At 41.5% G+C, this 13,705-nt stretch overlaps 1 protein-coding gene across 7 annotated transcripts; it reads left to right on the plus strand.

The window, feature by feature from the left end:
• Positions 1-2,771: 2,771 nt before the first annotated feature.
• On the plus strand, positions 2,772-13,198 carry METTL2A (methyltransferase 2A, tRNA N3-cytidine). 7 transcript variants are annotated; one of them, XM_060134446.1, is made up of 9 exons: positions 2,772-2,902; positions 3,109-3,210; positions 4,912-5,270; positions 6,368-6,417; positions 6,749-6,809; positions 8,272-8,411; positions 9,885-9,991; positions 11,418-11,483; positions 12,340-13,198. In XM_060134446.1, the coding sequence occupies exons 1-9, from the start codon at positions 2,896-2,898 to the stop codon at positions 12,510-12,512; spliced, it is 1,065 nt and encodes a 354-aa protein (XP_059990429.1). In that variant the 5' UTR covers positions 2,772-2,895; the 3' UTR covers positions 12,513-13,198. The 7 variants fall into 7 exon arrangements, 3 of the variants coding, with proteins under 3 accessions (XP_059990429.1, XP_059990428.1, XP_059990430.1); XR_009537590.1 differs by lacking the exon at positions 11,418-11,483 and adding an exon at positions 11,247-11,417 and having other exon boundaries at positions 2,778-2,902; positions 3,109-3,200; positions 12,340-12,477; XR_009537588.1 differs by lacking the exon at positions 11,418-11,483 and adding an exon at positions 11,263-11,417 and having other exon boundaries at positions 2,778-2,902; positions 3,109-3,200; positions 12,340-12,477.
• The last annotated feature ends 507 nt before the right edge of the window (positions 13,199-13,705 follow it).

The raw sequence follows: 13,705 nt of genomic DNA on the forward strand, positions 1-13,705 counted from the left end.
TCACAATTACAAGGCAGACTACAACTGCTAAAAGGCATGAGAGAACGTTATGGGATTGTTCTAAAACTTAACTATGATGGTGGTTGCACAAATACAGATTTTTATGAAAACTCATCAAATTTTCCATTTTAAATGGATGAATTTAACTGTATGTAAATTATACTTCAATGAAACTGTAAAAAAAGGGCACAAAGCAGTTTGTTCTGAAATTGTTTAACTTAAAAATTATTTCTATAAATAAATTAGAAAAAAAACACTGGAAGGATATAAACCAAAGTGTCTAATGGATTAAATTAAAGGTAGGATGGGATATTTTCTTTTTTTTTGTCTTATCTATATCTTCTAAATGTTCTACAATAAACATATATGTATTTTGCAATAAGGAAAAAGCCACAAAAGCTGCTTTAAAATTAACGTTGTTAAACCAGCTTATTCAATATCTAGGGCTGCTACGAAGGCTGTCCAGGTTCTATGAAACTGTTAAGGAGAGCAAATTAGGACACTAGGATACCTTCACCAGTCCTTCAGTTCTAGAGCACATGCTTACACAGCCCAGAACTTCCACTGACTGGAATTGAATGAAAGCCTGAAACAATTAACTACCCCTGTCTAGGGTTAAACACTCAAAGCAATAATCCAGCCTGAGAGTTCTTAACCTTTCCATGCTTTGAACCCATGCCACCCACTGAGCTGGAAGAGTTCTCAACACTCACCAGTAGAGGGACCCTTAGCTCCTCTGAAAGGGTAGTGCTTGCTGACACTACAGTCCAGTTGATACCACGGAGGACTCACAGATACATGTCTTCCAAATTCCTTCCGAAATATTATTTTAGGTGCTTCAAAAGATGGAAAAAGGGACTTCGCTGGTGGCGCAGTGAATAAGACTCCACGCTCCCAATGCAGGAGTCCCTGTTTGATCCCTGGTCAGGGAACTAGGTACCACATGCATGCCGAAACTAAGAGCTCACATGCCACAACTAAGACCCGGTGCGACTAAATAAATAAATATTAAAAAAAAAAAAAAAGATGGAGAAAAATGAGTTGTACAGGTCAACCAAAGATAATTGTATAAAAGTTAAGTTTAGGATACTCTATCACATTTTATTAAAAGGCCCAAGTTGCTTGACATTTTAATTTTTTTTTTTCTTTTTCCCTCCTTGCAGTACACAGGCCTCTCACTGTTGTGGCCTCTCCTGTTGCGGAGCACAGGCTCCGGACGCGCAGGCTCAGCGGCCATGGCTCACGGGCCCAGCCGCTTCGCGGCATGTGGGATCTTCCCGGACCGGGGCACGAACCCGTGTCCGCTGCATCGGCAGGCGGACTCTCAACCACTGCGCCACCAAGGAAGACCTGCTTGACATTTTTAATGGCTCTAATTATTGGAACTAATATAGCAAGCAACTTCAAGTGAAGACAGAGTGAGCTATCTGCAAGAAGATACGCAGTGGGACTGTTGATTGGGACCGTTGATTGGGACCACAAACAGCTTTTGGTGTGGGGAGGAAAAAAAAGCCTGTAGATGAAGGAACAAGATGCCAAAAATAAATATAAACCAACCACCTTATCTGCAAACAGCAGGCCTTGAGAAAAGATAAAAATCCTTGTACTTGTTTTTTGGAAAGGAGCTTTTGTTCAAAATGCTTCAAAAGACCTTGAGAATGGCAAAAGTATTTTGTCTTCAAATAAAGTAGTACAAGTTCTTTACTATCTTATCTTTTTGATTCACTTCTGTATTTTTCTTTGTGATTACAGAGGGTTTAGAGCTTGTTCCCATTTCTTTGGTGGGAAAGGTATAGAATCTTTCATTGCTCCCCTTGGTTTTGCCTATGGAAAGACTAAGCAGTGGAGTTAAACTATCACTGGTTACCAGTATGCTAAACCTAGTACTACATTACTTAAATAACTAACTCTTCCCTTCTCTTCTTACAAATGGTAGTCATCACTCTTCTACTGGAAGTCTTCTTAATTAACCTTACCTTATGTTGACAGCACACTTTCTTCTTTTGAGAATCAGTTTGTAGTAATTATCAAAATAGAAATGTAAGGCTGAAAATGCATTAATAGAACTACATATGTGTATGTATTACAATTCTGATTGTGCAAATAAGCTCTCATACAGATAATCCAAAAAGGTAGTTATATTTTTAAACTTGTCCTTGGATATTCGATTTCATTTGACGAATAAACCTCGTGTTCTCAGAATTCATTTCATATCCTCCCCCAGAAAATATATATATATAGTCCCACACTATTATATATATACTTTTTAAATATACATGTATACACATTTTTTTTTCCTTTTTCACACTGTGATAATCTGACTATAGAAGCTGGAAAACTGCCCTATTTCGTCACCCTGCTTGCTACCTTCCTCAATTATCTTGGTCATTAGCTCTACGGTGGAACTAGGTACCCTTAATTCTTAAAGTGATTCTAGATTTTTCCAGCCTTACAACTTAAGGGAAACTAGGGAACCTGTTAGAGGATCCCAGCATTAGAAAGGAGGCTCAAGTAGAACGTCTCCCACTTTTTCGCCGGCCTCTTCAGGGACAAACGACTCTGGGGCAACACCCCACCACCTCTCCTTCCGCAAGGTGCCCCGCGCGACCCGACGGACCCCGAACGCCGCCTGGACGCCCAACTCCAAGGCCGCCCCGCCCCCAGGGCCGCCCCTCCTCGCCTCGCCCCGCCTCCGTCTTTTCCCGCCCAGACCGCTCGCCTTCCGGAAGGGGGCGTGACCTCGCAGGAAGTGCTCGCGTTAGGGAAAGGTAGGGATTTCCGGCTCCGGTGTCATGGACGCTTCCTACACTGAAGGTGAACACACCGCGGTCTGCGGGAAGAGGCAGCAGTTTGGGAGCCGGTTTCTGAGCGACCCGGCGCGCGTCTTCCACCACAATGCCTGGTAACCGCCCTGCCCCTCGCCCGGCCTGCGGTTCGCCCTCTGTCCCGGCGCCGTGGAGCGCTCCGAGAAACCCTTGACCGCCGGCCAGAGTCCCGCTGCCCTGCTCGAGGCGCTCTCCTCCCACGGGAGAGGCGCTCCGGGGCCATGGACTCACCTACCCGCAGCGGGAACCTGAGGCCCCTAAGCTACCCGTTTAATTTTCTCAGGGACAGTGTGGAGTGGTCAGAAGAGCAGGCCGCGGCGGCGGAGAGGAAAGTCCAGGAGAACAGTACCCAGCGGGTGTGCCAGGAGAAACAAGGTGCGCCCAGGTGGGCCCACAGTGGCATAGACAGCCAGCGTACTGCTGGACGTGTTCTCCCGGAGAGGCCAGAGAACCGAGGCCGCCGGGTCTTTGTTAGTGGACTGATACAGAATTCGGAGGTAGAATGGGAGTGGAGGGGATGGGCAAGGATGGGAAAGGGCTGCGCCTTAAAATCTTGTTAGGGCGTAGAGCGTGTTTTGGTTTGGTTTTTTGTTTGGAAGAAGATAACCATCTTGATAGTATTTTCTAGTGATTTAAGTCTTTAATTATGTTGACTAGATCTTTGTTAATATGGCTGGCGTGTGGCAACCGTGTGGTCACATGATTGTCTTAGAGGGTGTATCGATACTTTCTCCATCATTACACTTCGCCTGAGGAAATGTTGCCATTAAAGCTAGATTCAAGTGGTCAGATTCTAAATATTGTTGGGGGGATGGCTAATGAGTAGTGAATTATGTGCCTTTTCTTTGTGTGATGGCTATGAGGATTTAGGGCTTCTGCCAAGGAAAGATGGATGAAGCAGAGTGGAAATAAGTCTGGTCAAAGAAAAAGAGGCCCCTTCTGCAGAGGTGGATGATTTCACTGCAACGTATCCCTAGATACTAAAAAACTAGGACTGGTTGGGCCTGTGTCCTAAGTGACAATTGAAGGTAGCGCTAGGAATGGGAGAGTAGTACCCACTGAAAGAGTTCTGAACAACAATTAGAAGATTCCGGTTACAAAATATTCACCCTACATAGTTTGACAAAGACTAGATCAAAGCAAGTTAAGGTTGAAAGGGATTTTGAAAATCATATAGTCCAATATCCTCTTTTTACAGTTAAAGAATCTTGGACCTCAGGACATTAAGTGCTTTGCCCAGAGGTAAGCAGTTAGTAGTGGTGGAATTGAAATCCAGTTTCTCGGGTTTTTATTCTCCTACTACACTAGTCAAGGCCCTGTATTGGCAAAGAGCAGAAAACTGAAATCTAGTTATAAACCAGTGTTATCTCAAAAAAATAATAAATTAGTAAAAAGGAAAAACTGAAATCTAGGTCTGCTTACGTTAAACAGCAGCTTTCTTTTAAATAGTCCATACCTTAGTCTCTCCTGTACTCTATCATCAAATCTTTTCTCATCTGAAGACATTTTCCCCTCTTGTCAGCATTTTCTATTTCCATTTTTAGTCTCTATTAGTAGTAGAGAATTTCTTTCTGGGCTCCACACTCTAAAGAATCACTGACAGAGGAACATAATGTAAAGAGCTACCTGTATCATAACCATTGATTTCACATGGGGAGTAACTGAAGAACCTGGGACGTTTAGCTTGTAAAAGAGGATTTAGAAGGGGAAATAATTGTCCTCAAATACAAAAGAGTTGTTCTCTTTGGCCCTGAGAAATAGTAGGACCTTTTGATCAGAAATGATTAGACAGATTTTTTGCTTAATATTAGGATTTTCTAGTAGTTAAGAGCCATCCAAAGATGTGAGGGGAAATTTGATAGGTAGTAAGTTCTCTGGCAGAAGTTGAACTCCCTGGAAGGACAAGATACACAGCAAATTCAAGTGTGATAGGTGGTAGGACTAAATGACCACCAGCTCTGAGACTGTGGCTTTACTTGAGTATAACTTTTAGTACAAATTTTGGTGAAGCAGGATGGTGATTTACACTATATACAGATAAAATATTGAGAGATGGTTCTTAAAATTCTTTCTTAACTATTTACAGTTGATTATGAGATCAATGCCAACAAATACTGGAATGACTTCTACAAAATCCACGAAAATGGGTTTTTCAAGGATAGACATTGGCTTTTTACTGAATTCCCAGAGCTGGCACCTAGCCAAAACCAAAATCACTTGAAGGCTTTGCTCTCAGAGAACAAGGGGAGTGAAGTACCTGCGTGTAGAAGCAGTGAGGATGGATCTGGTTTAATAATAGAAGCACAGCACAGTTGTTCTTCAGTCAGCCTTGGACGTAAAACACAGCCACCTCCTGTGGAAGAGAATGTAACTCAGAAACTCCGTCACCTGGAAATCTGTGCTGATGAGTTTCCTGGATCCTCAGCCACCTACCGAATACTGGAGGTAACCTCCCTTTATTGTCCTGGTAGTGGGGTTAATGAGGCTGTCTTACTATGCACATAGGGTGGCAGTAGAGAGGCTGACCACCAAAGTAACTTCTGACTGATGAACCTGACTAGACTGGACCCTTATGTTGGCCTGGAAACACCTCCAGGTGTTTGAACTAATGAAATGCCCTAGATGCAGACCAGATACCTGGTGGTCATGGCAAACAAAGACAGATCACCTGCTATTGGGAGCATTATATTGCATCCAGAAGTTGTAGCATCCTGCTGTACCTGCCATCTAGTAAAGAGTCCCAGGTCAGAAGACAACTTTTGTTACTTCTAAGATAGTTATGAGATGGAGAGGTTAGTTGCGGTGGTACCTACTCTCAATTGTGAGAGAATTCTTGTTTTCTCAGTTTGGATGTGTGGCAGAGGCTAGGCTAGACCTGAAAAAATGTCTAGGGTGGGCACTGTAACAAATGTTCACAGAAGTGACAACACACTCCACCAGAAGCTGACTAGTTTTGGGACTGAGTCCTCTGGCATGACTTTGTGCTAGTCCCTTACCCAGCAGAATGGGACTTCTGCCTCTCCCTGCCTCATAGTTGTTACGGGGGTTAATTGAAGTAAGGTATGTAAAATGACTGAGAATAGTGTCTGGCACGCAGTAAGCCTTTAGTAAATTGTGCTGTTTTTATAATTACCACACCCAGCGCTGAATTTAGGACAGTGTTGCCATGGTCCTCCTTTCATGAATTTTTCAACCCAGTCTGCTAGAAACATTTTTCCAATAATGATATAGTGGAGCTCAGTAAGAAAATGTTTTGTTTACAGGACCATTTGCCAAAACTCAGAAAGTAAAAGCAGCCCATGCCCTTTTTTCCAGACCATCTCCCTCCCGCTAGTGAAAGCCCGTGCTCTCATCTTTTATGGCTATCTCTTTAAGGGTTCCCGAGGTCAAGGGCAGGGAATGTCATGGGTACTATTTAGCTCTGGTCACTACACCTTCCCTAATACAATTAGACAAGATTATCCGTTGTTGATTATTTATCTAGCTTTAGGGAATTAATTCTTTGGAAAGTTCTGTGATTAATAGTTCATTTCTGTCTACAGGTTGGTTGTGGTGTGGGAAACACAGTCTTTCCAATTTTACAAACTAACAAGTAAGTTTGTTGTAAAGTTTACATGACAGCAAAGAAGAGAAAAGTGAGGGGTTGTTGTTTCTTAGAACTCTTACTGCATCCAAGTGGTAATAGTGGTTATTGAGAATTGTGGGTTATAGGAGATTAGATATCTACATTATCCATTTATGGATTGTTTTGACTTAATTTTATTTATGAGTTATCTTTGTCATCAGGGAAATTAGTGGGTGTTAAACCTGTTGCATTGTTAATATATGGTACCTTCATATTTTAACTCTGCTACATGGGAAAGAGAATAGACATAGTACAGTTTGTAATCTAATTGTTCTGCTGTTTTTTCTGCCCATTTCAGTGACCCAAGACTCTTTGTTTACTGTTGTGATTTTTCTTCCACAGCTGTAGAACTGGTCCAGGTAAGTGCAGTGCTCCTGTCCCTAATTTTCACTGACTTAAAGGGGAAAGGGTCTGCTAAAAATCAAGGTCTCTAGCTATTTTCTTATTGTACTGTGGTCTGAAAGTAAAAGATGTACTGAAACAGCATGGAGTAGAGGAAAGGGCCAAATGTGAATACAGAATATGTTGCTTGCCTGCTGTGAAACTTTGGGCGGGTCTCTTGACCTACCCAAACTCGTGTTTTAAGGATTAAAATGAGATGATTATTTCATTCAGGATTCTTTGAGTTACAAGTTACAGAAACTTCTAGACAAACTCAGCTAAATGGATTGTCATAGAACTCAAGGGCGTAAAGTGTAGCCAGGACTAAAACTCAGCCCTGAAAAGGTGTCAGATACCAAAGGCAAATTGGCTGGCTGGTGAGATGTTGCCGCCCCCTCCTATCACAATACCTCCCTCAAGTTCACAGTGTCTTATCTCTCATTGCCCCTTTGCCTTTTGTTTTGTTTTTTCTTTGCAGACCACCTTTCTCTAATAAGTTTTTCCTGGTTTTGCACGTGGCCTTGGCCTCAGCATACTTGCCCCTCCCAGTCCCTTACAAGTCTCCCCTCTTCACGTGTTCCCAAAACCTCCCCTCAATGACAGTGTCTTGATTCCAAAGTCCCCAGAAAGTCTGATTGACTCAACCCAGCTGACAGTCTACTTGCCCTGTTTCAATTAGCTGTGGCCAGTGAGGAACAAAGTCACATTTTTGGAGAAGAGAGATGTGGATAGGGAAGTTACCCTAAAAATGTGCGTGTTACAATAATGTATGATGCTCCTAGCATAGGAGCTCAGGAATTGGTAATAATTCTGGATTTTTTTTTTTTTTTTCTTCACTGCTTGGCTTGCAGGATCTAAGTTCCCTGACCAGGGATCGAACCCAGGCCCCTAACAGTGAAAGTATTCCCTAACTGGACCGCCAGGGAATTCCCACTTCTGGAACTATTCTTGCAAACCTATACCAGACGAATATTGAGGCTTATCCTTAGTTAATTTAATGATAATAAATTGTAGGTTAAATCTTCCACATCTAGAGAGAGAGATTTTCCTGGAGAATTCTATGATCTGTGTAATACGCTGTAGTAGGAGTTTAAATCATGCTTTTTCAGTACGTTTTGTTTTCCTCCTTATGAGGTTTCTCTTTGCCCTTTTGGTCACTTACCTTCCTGGTCATTTTCCAGTCTTCAGATCTGACTCCGCATCAGAATAAAGACTAAAATTAGAGGAGTTGGGAACATTCCATTTTAAGCATACCAGTTAGATTCCACAGGGTCCTAGAGTTGTTCCTGATTCTTACCCTAAGAGTAAGAATGTTTGCCATAATGGCAAGAACTATCTCCTCAGTGGGAAGAGGCGGTGATTACGTTTAAAGCAAGATAGCTTTTCTTGAGGCTATGTGAACATTTTCTAGCCTGTGTCCTCTCTTCCATCTGTCTGCAGACAAATTCAGCATATGATCCTTCTCGGTGTTTTGCCTTTGTTCACGACCTGTGTGATGAAGATAAGAGTTACCCAGTGCCCGGGGATAGTCTTGATGTCATCATCCTCATATTTGTTCTCTCAGCAATCATTCCAGACAAGTAAGTTTTAGATCCCTTAGCCAGTAGCATAGCAAAAACAAAGCTTTGGTCAGGGACCTGGATGTCAGAGTTGGAACCTAAATAAGAAGGGTTTTATTAATGTTCTGATAGGCAGGAAGAAGCTCCTCCATCCTAGGAGCAGTAGGAGCTTCTCAACTATTTTTCTAAATTTGTCTTGGAGTCCAACTTCTGGTTTAGCATCTAAACCTCTGCTTGTTGACTGCAGTGCTCGGTTCTTCTCATGATTATGGTTTAACATCCCCAGAGAGTGAGGGGGCTGTCTTAGTGGGTATGTGGAAATTTCCTATTGACCATCACATAGCATGATGTCTTAGAACTGTGGATGCCACAGCTATTAGAGAACATCCCATTATTGGCCTTTTAAATGCTTTCAATAAAACAAGCTTGTTAACAGCACAAAATTTACAGTGAAGTTTAACTCAGGTGTTCTCTGTTTAAGTTCTTCAGAAAACTATAGTACAGGAGAATTCCGTAAAATCACGATTAGATAAAAGGAAAGTCGGTTGGTTTACCCTAAAAGATACCATTGAAGTCTCCTAGACAGGCAGCCAGTTGTCCCGACGAAGGTGAAATACTTTCTCAAGGAGGCAGTAGCATTCGGGGCAGTTGCGGGGGGTGGGGGGTGACTGACTTTCTCTAGCCCACATTTCCTCTAGGATAGCATTGTGTCATCTGACCTGACAGGGATATTGTGAGTGAGAAATAAAGGCAGGTGGAGGGCAGCCCAAACAGCCTGGCATGGTTTTAAACATTAATTGCAGAAGCTTACATGCTGTACACTTTTAAAAACTGATATGGACTGAAACAAAACATTAAAATTAAAAATTCATTATTCAGTATTTAAATAGACTTTCAAATGGTTTTTTAAAGTTTTAAGCATTTATACTTTTGCCGTGGTTAAAGCTGAAACCTGCACTGAGACTCTGTATATGGAAAGTGCAGTCAGAAGTGTAAAGCAGTCTGCCCAGAGTACTCATTTGCATACAGACTGTATCACCATGTAAATTGTAAGTTCTAGGTTCAGTCTTCATTTAACAGATGGAAGGATGCAGGCTGCATTCAAAGAGCTTGGGCCTAGTGGGGCAGGCAGATGGGTCAACTAGCAATCTCCATACCGGGTGGTCAGGGGTCCTCTCAGATCCATGGGAGCCTGGTGTAGGATTGGCTTCCCCATGAGGAGTGGGAAGTGAATCAGGCAGAGAACATATAACTTTCCCCACGGTGGACCTCTGCTGAAGAAGCAGGCCTCTTCAGACCTCTTCATACTGAAGGCAGTGGATCGGAGGCACAGTTGTGAGCAGGCAGCAGAAGGCACAGCAGAGGTTTGGGCATGTGCTCAGGTTATAACTGAAACAAGAGCGGAGGAGATTTCAGGGCTTTTCGGGATATGCTACAGGGGAGAGGAACCTTATCCTTAAAGAGATCTGATCTTCGTTCCCTGCTGCCCCACAGGATGCAGAAGGCTATCAACAGGCTAAGCAGGCTTCTGAAGCCTGGAGGGATGATGCTTCTGCGAGATTATGGCCGCTATGACATGGCTCAGCTTCGGTTTAAAAAAGGTATTTTCCCACTATAATCAAAACAACGGTTTTGCCATAAGAATAGTCATACAAATTAGTGGAATAAAATAGAGACTCAAATTATATAGCTCCATACATAAAGCCATTTAATACATGATAAGGGTGGTATGTTTTTGAAGACTTGTATAATCTAGGTGTTAGGGAGGTCTTTTTTAGAAAAAGGCATTTGATTACATAAATAGTTTTTAAGTGTGGTATGGCAAAAGATGCCATTAAAGTTAAAAGACAAATGACAGATTGAGGACAAATATTTTCAGTTAAAGGAACAGATAAAGACAATGTCAGTGCTCTTCAAGCAGGGCTGTTGGCAAATTGATAAGGGAAAAGATCAGTGACCCACCAAAAAACAGACAAGAAGTGTTTTAGAGTTGATTTACTAAAGAGCAGATCCAAATGGCTGAAACCAAAATTTCAAGAAAATAAAAATAACAATGAGATACCTATTGCTGGCTGATTCAGAGAAAGAGATACACTCTTCCATTATTGGTAGAAATAGAAATGGTTACAGCCTTTCTTTAAGCATCCTAGTGTTATCTATCCAATCCAACAGTCCTTTTGGGATTTATTCAAGAACCAGCACATAATATGTGTATGATAAGCAAAATCTTGGAAACAAAGTGACTGCCTCTGGATAGGGGAATGTTGTGCATATCACATGAGATAGACCCCATACCACTGGTCTTGGGGGGGTTTCCACGCTATATTACCAAGTGAGAAAAGCAATGTGCACATGGGTATTTTAAACTTAATCCCATGTATAACAGTAACTGGGGAAAAATAAGATTAGTTGGACATTCAAAAGGTATAGAAGGATTGATTACATATCAGGTTGTTAAATTGACAAGGTCAGGGAGCTTAGCAGCAGGAGGGGAAGTGTGTGTCTTTGATAAAAACAGTATATATGTGATCATATTTATGAATGTGCATGTGGATACGTAGAGAGACATGCAAAAGGACAGTCACTAAAACAGGAATAGTGGCTGTCTCAGATTTCCTTAAACTTAGCTATATTCCTTGAGGTTTTTTTAAACGTATTTTTAGAGGGGCAGAAGGCTGTTTAGAAAGTTGTTTCTGTTTTTAAACAAAGTGTATGCGCTATTTATTTAATCGGGGAGGGAGGGAAAAACAAGCTATTTTCATCATGAAACGGAACTGTAGAACAGGGGGCTGAGAATTGCATGTGTTAGCTAACACTGAAGTTTGATTGTTCCCCTTGGGCTGCTCTTCTCCAAAGCACCATTCCTTTGTAGGAGAGAAATTGCAGATTCCTGCAAAGTACCAGTGTAACCAAGAAAAGGATCCGTTCTTGGCCCAAGAAATTGATATCTTGATGCACATTTGATTGGCAATGAAATTCAAAGAAGTGCTTTAAAGTTTCTCTGGTCTTTACCACACCACTCTGCAGGTCAGTGTCTGTCTGAAAATTTCTATGTGAGAGGCGATGGCACCAGAGTGTACTTCTTCACACAAGGTATGAAAGCACTTGTCTTTATGCTGATAGCCCCCACAGGGCCAGATTACATGTTCCTCCGTGTGCTTTCAGAAGTGAAATCATCTGGCCCTTCTATCTTTCGCAGCCTCTTCTCTGCCCTTCCCCATCTCTCAGCCTACCTTCAGCCACCTTGAACCACTCACTGCTCCAAGTAGGCTCAGCTTGTCAGATCCTTCTGTCCCTACTTTGCTCTTCTACTGGCTGCTCTTCCTCTCTATCACTTTGTCCAAAACAGGAACCTGCCCATTTTGCAAGACTCCACTGTAGCTGTTTCAGGCTCTAAGCTGGGTTGTACCTTAGGTGCACCTGAGTTACGGTGAACTCATGGCCCCTTGGGTTCTAGGTATAACTCAGAACTGCTCTCCTCCGCTGCTTGTCCTGCTGCCGGTTTCCTCCTCCTCCAGTGCCTTATGAATACTTCATTCCTGGGCCGTTTGTCAGGTCACATACTTTTTTGAACCTTTAGTTAGTGATGGAACCTCTCTCCTAAAAAAAAAAAAAAAATGGCCTTGACATGCCATATATGTCAATTTTTGCATATAATTGTAAGGTGTACGTAGAACCCTAGAAAATTCTTTCTCATCAGCTAACTTTTAGAGAGGTTCTCCCTGTGGGTTCCAGGCTGCCATTCACTCATGGTTTGCCTTCCCCTACCTAAATGTGGACTTCCTGCTACCAAGCCACTACTGCATGTGTAACTAAACAATACTGCTCAAGCCATTTAAAATCTATAAATAAGGACAGCAATCTCACAGAGTGCCATTTAACATGGGAAGTGGTAGGCACAGTGCTTTTTCTTCAGGGGAAAATACATAAACATCTCTTTCCAAACTAGATGAACTGGACGCACTTTTCACTACTGCTGGACTGGAAAAGGTTCAGAACCTGGTGGATCGCCGGTTGCAAGTGAATCGAGGGAAACAACTGACAATGTACCGAGTTTGGATTCAGTGCAAATATCGTAAGCCTCTTCTGTCCAGCACCAGCTTGAGAGGCACCTGCTCCTGACAGGCGAGGTCATTGGGGCTTTTTAAAAAGAACGCCCACAAATGGTGTCTTGTAGATATTAAACCATTCAAGGATTCCAACAGATTTGAACCTAGGAAGAATTATTTTATATCAAGATTCTAACCATTTTTTATAAAGCAGAAACACACCATTGTAAAACAATTATACTCCAATAAAGATGTTTTAAAAAAACACAACAACAACAAAAAAAGATTCTAACCATTTTTGCTTCATATTTGTGAAGCCCTGTGGTATATACTTTTCTCATTTTTTTTCTTACTTGGAGATCTCAAAGAATCTTTCTTGCCATTTTGTAACTTAATAGTTGAAATGTTATTCATGGGAATCAAAGAATTTATTTCCATGTGTAAGTATTATATATGATGAAGTGAATAACTAAGTTGCATTAAATTAGTTGGGGATTCAAATGCCTAGACTAAGATATTGATACAAAGATGACTAAAGGCCTCATTCATTGGTCATCAGAGATGCAAATTAGGAAGAATCACCTGTCTTTGGATATTGTCCTGACTCAAAAAAAGAGCATCAAAATACGGTGTCCTTGTTAAGTATTTGGTCATGGTCTCTGCTTGACCTTAGTTCCATGGAATTTTAAGTACTGTTTCCCCATCTAAGTAACCTGCATCTAAAAAAATTAAAAGGATCTTCACTTTTAGCAAATTGTCTTTCTGTGTGTGCCCTTAAATGTTTGACTGAGAGACATTTTAGCCATTTCATTTCTGAATGTGAGCCTTTCATCCCTGTTAACTTTTTTAATGTGATCGCCCCCGTTGATGGTCCACAAACTATATGATGTGTTCTTCATTTTACTGAATTAAGAATTTTCAGTTCTTCATTCCTACATTTTGGGTTTTTAACTCAAACTTTAATATTCTCATAATTGTTTATTTTATTTATAAAAATATAAGTCATAAGCATTTCTTTTAATAATTCCAAACTTACAGAGAAGTACAGTACCAGAAATACTGTGAGAATAGTCAACTTTTTTCTGAATTGTTTTTTCTTTTTTTTTTGGCCACACTACATGACATGTGGGATCTTACTTCCCTGATCAGGAATTAAACCGGTGAACCCTGCAGTGGAAGCACGGAGTCTTAACCACTGGACCTCCAGGGAGGTCCCTTGAACCATTTTTTTTTTAAAGATTGAATTTTAGTTATTTTTGGCTGTGT

The sequence above is a fragment of the Lagenorhynchus albirostris genome, chromosome 20 (assembly GCF_949774975.1).
Source record: "Lagenorhynchus albirostris chromosome 20, mLagAlb1.1, whole genome shotgun sequence".
NCBI lineage: Eukaryota > Metazoa > Chordata > Mammalia > Artiodactyla > Delphinidae > Lagenorhynchus > Lagenorhynchus albirostris.

Bases quoted from the DNA above. Each gene is read 5' to 3' on its own strand.
- METTL2A (XM_060134445.1), top strand. From the start codon at position 2,793: ATGGACGCTTCCTACACTGAAGGTGAACACACCGCGGTCTGCGGGAAG. The intron at 2,903-3,108 runs GTAACCGCCCTG...TAATTTTCTCAG, and splicing joins GTCTTCCACCACAATGCCTG to GGACAGTGTGGAGTGGTCAG. The intron at 6,418-6,748 runs GTAAGTTTGTTG...TGCCCATTTCAG, and splicing joins CCAATTTTACAAACTAACAA to TGACCCAAGACTCTTTGTTT.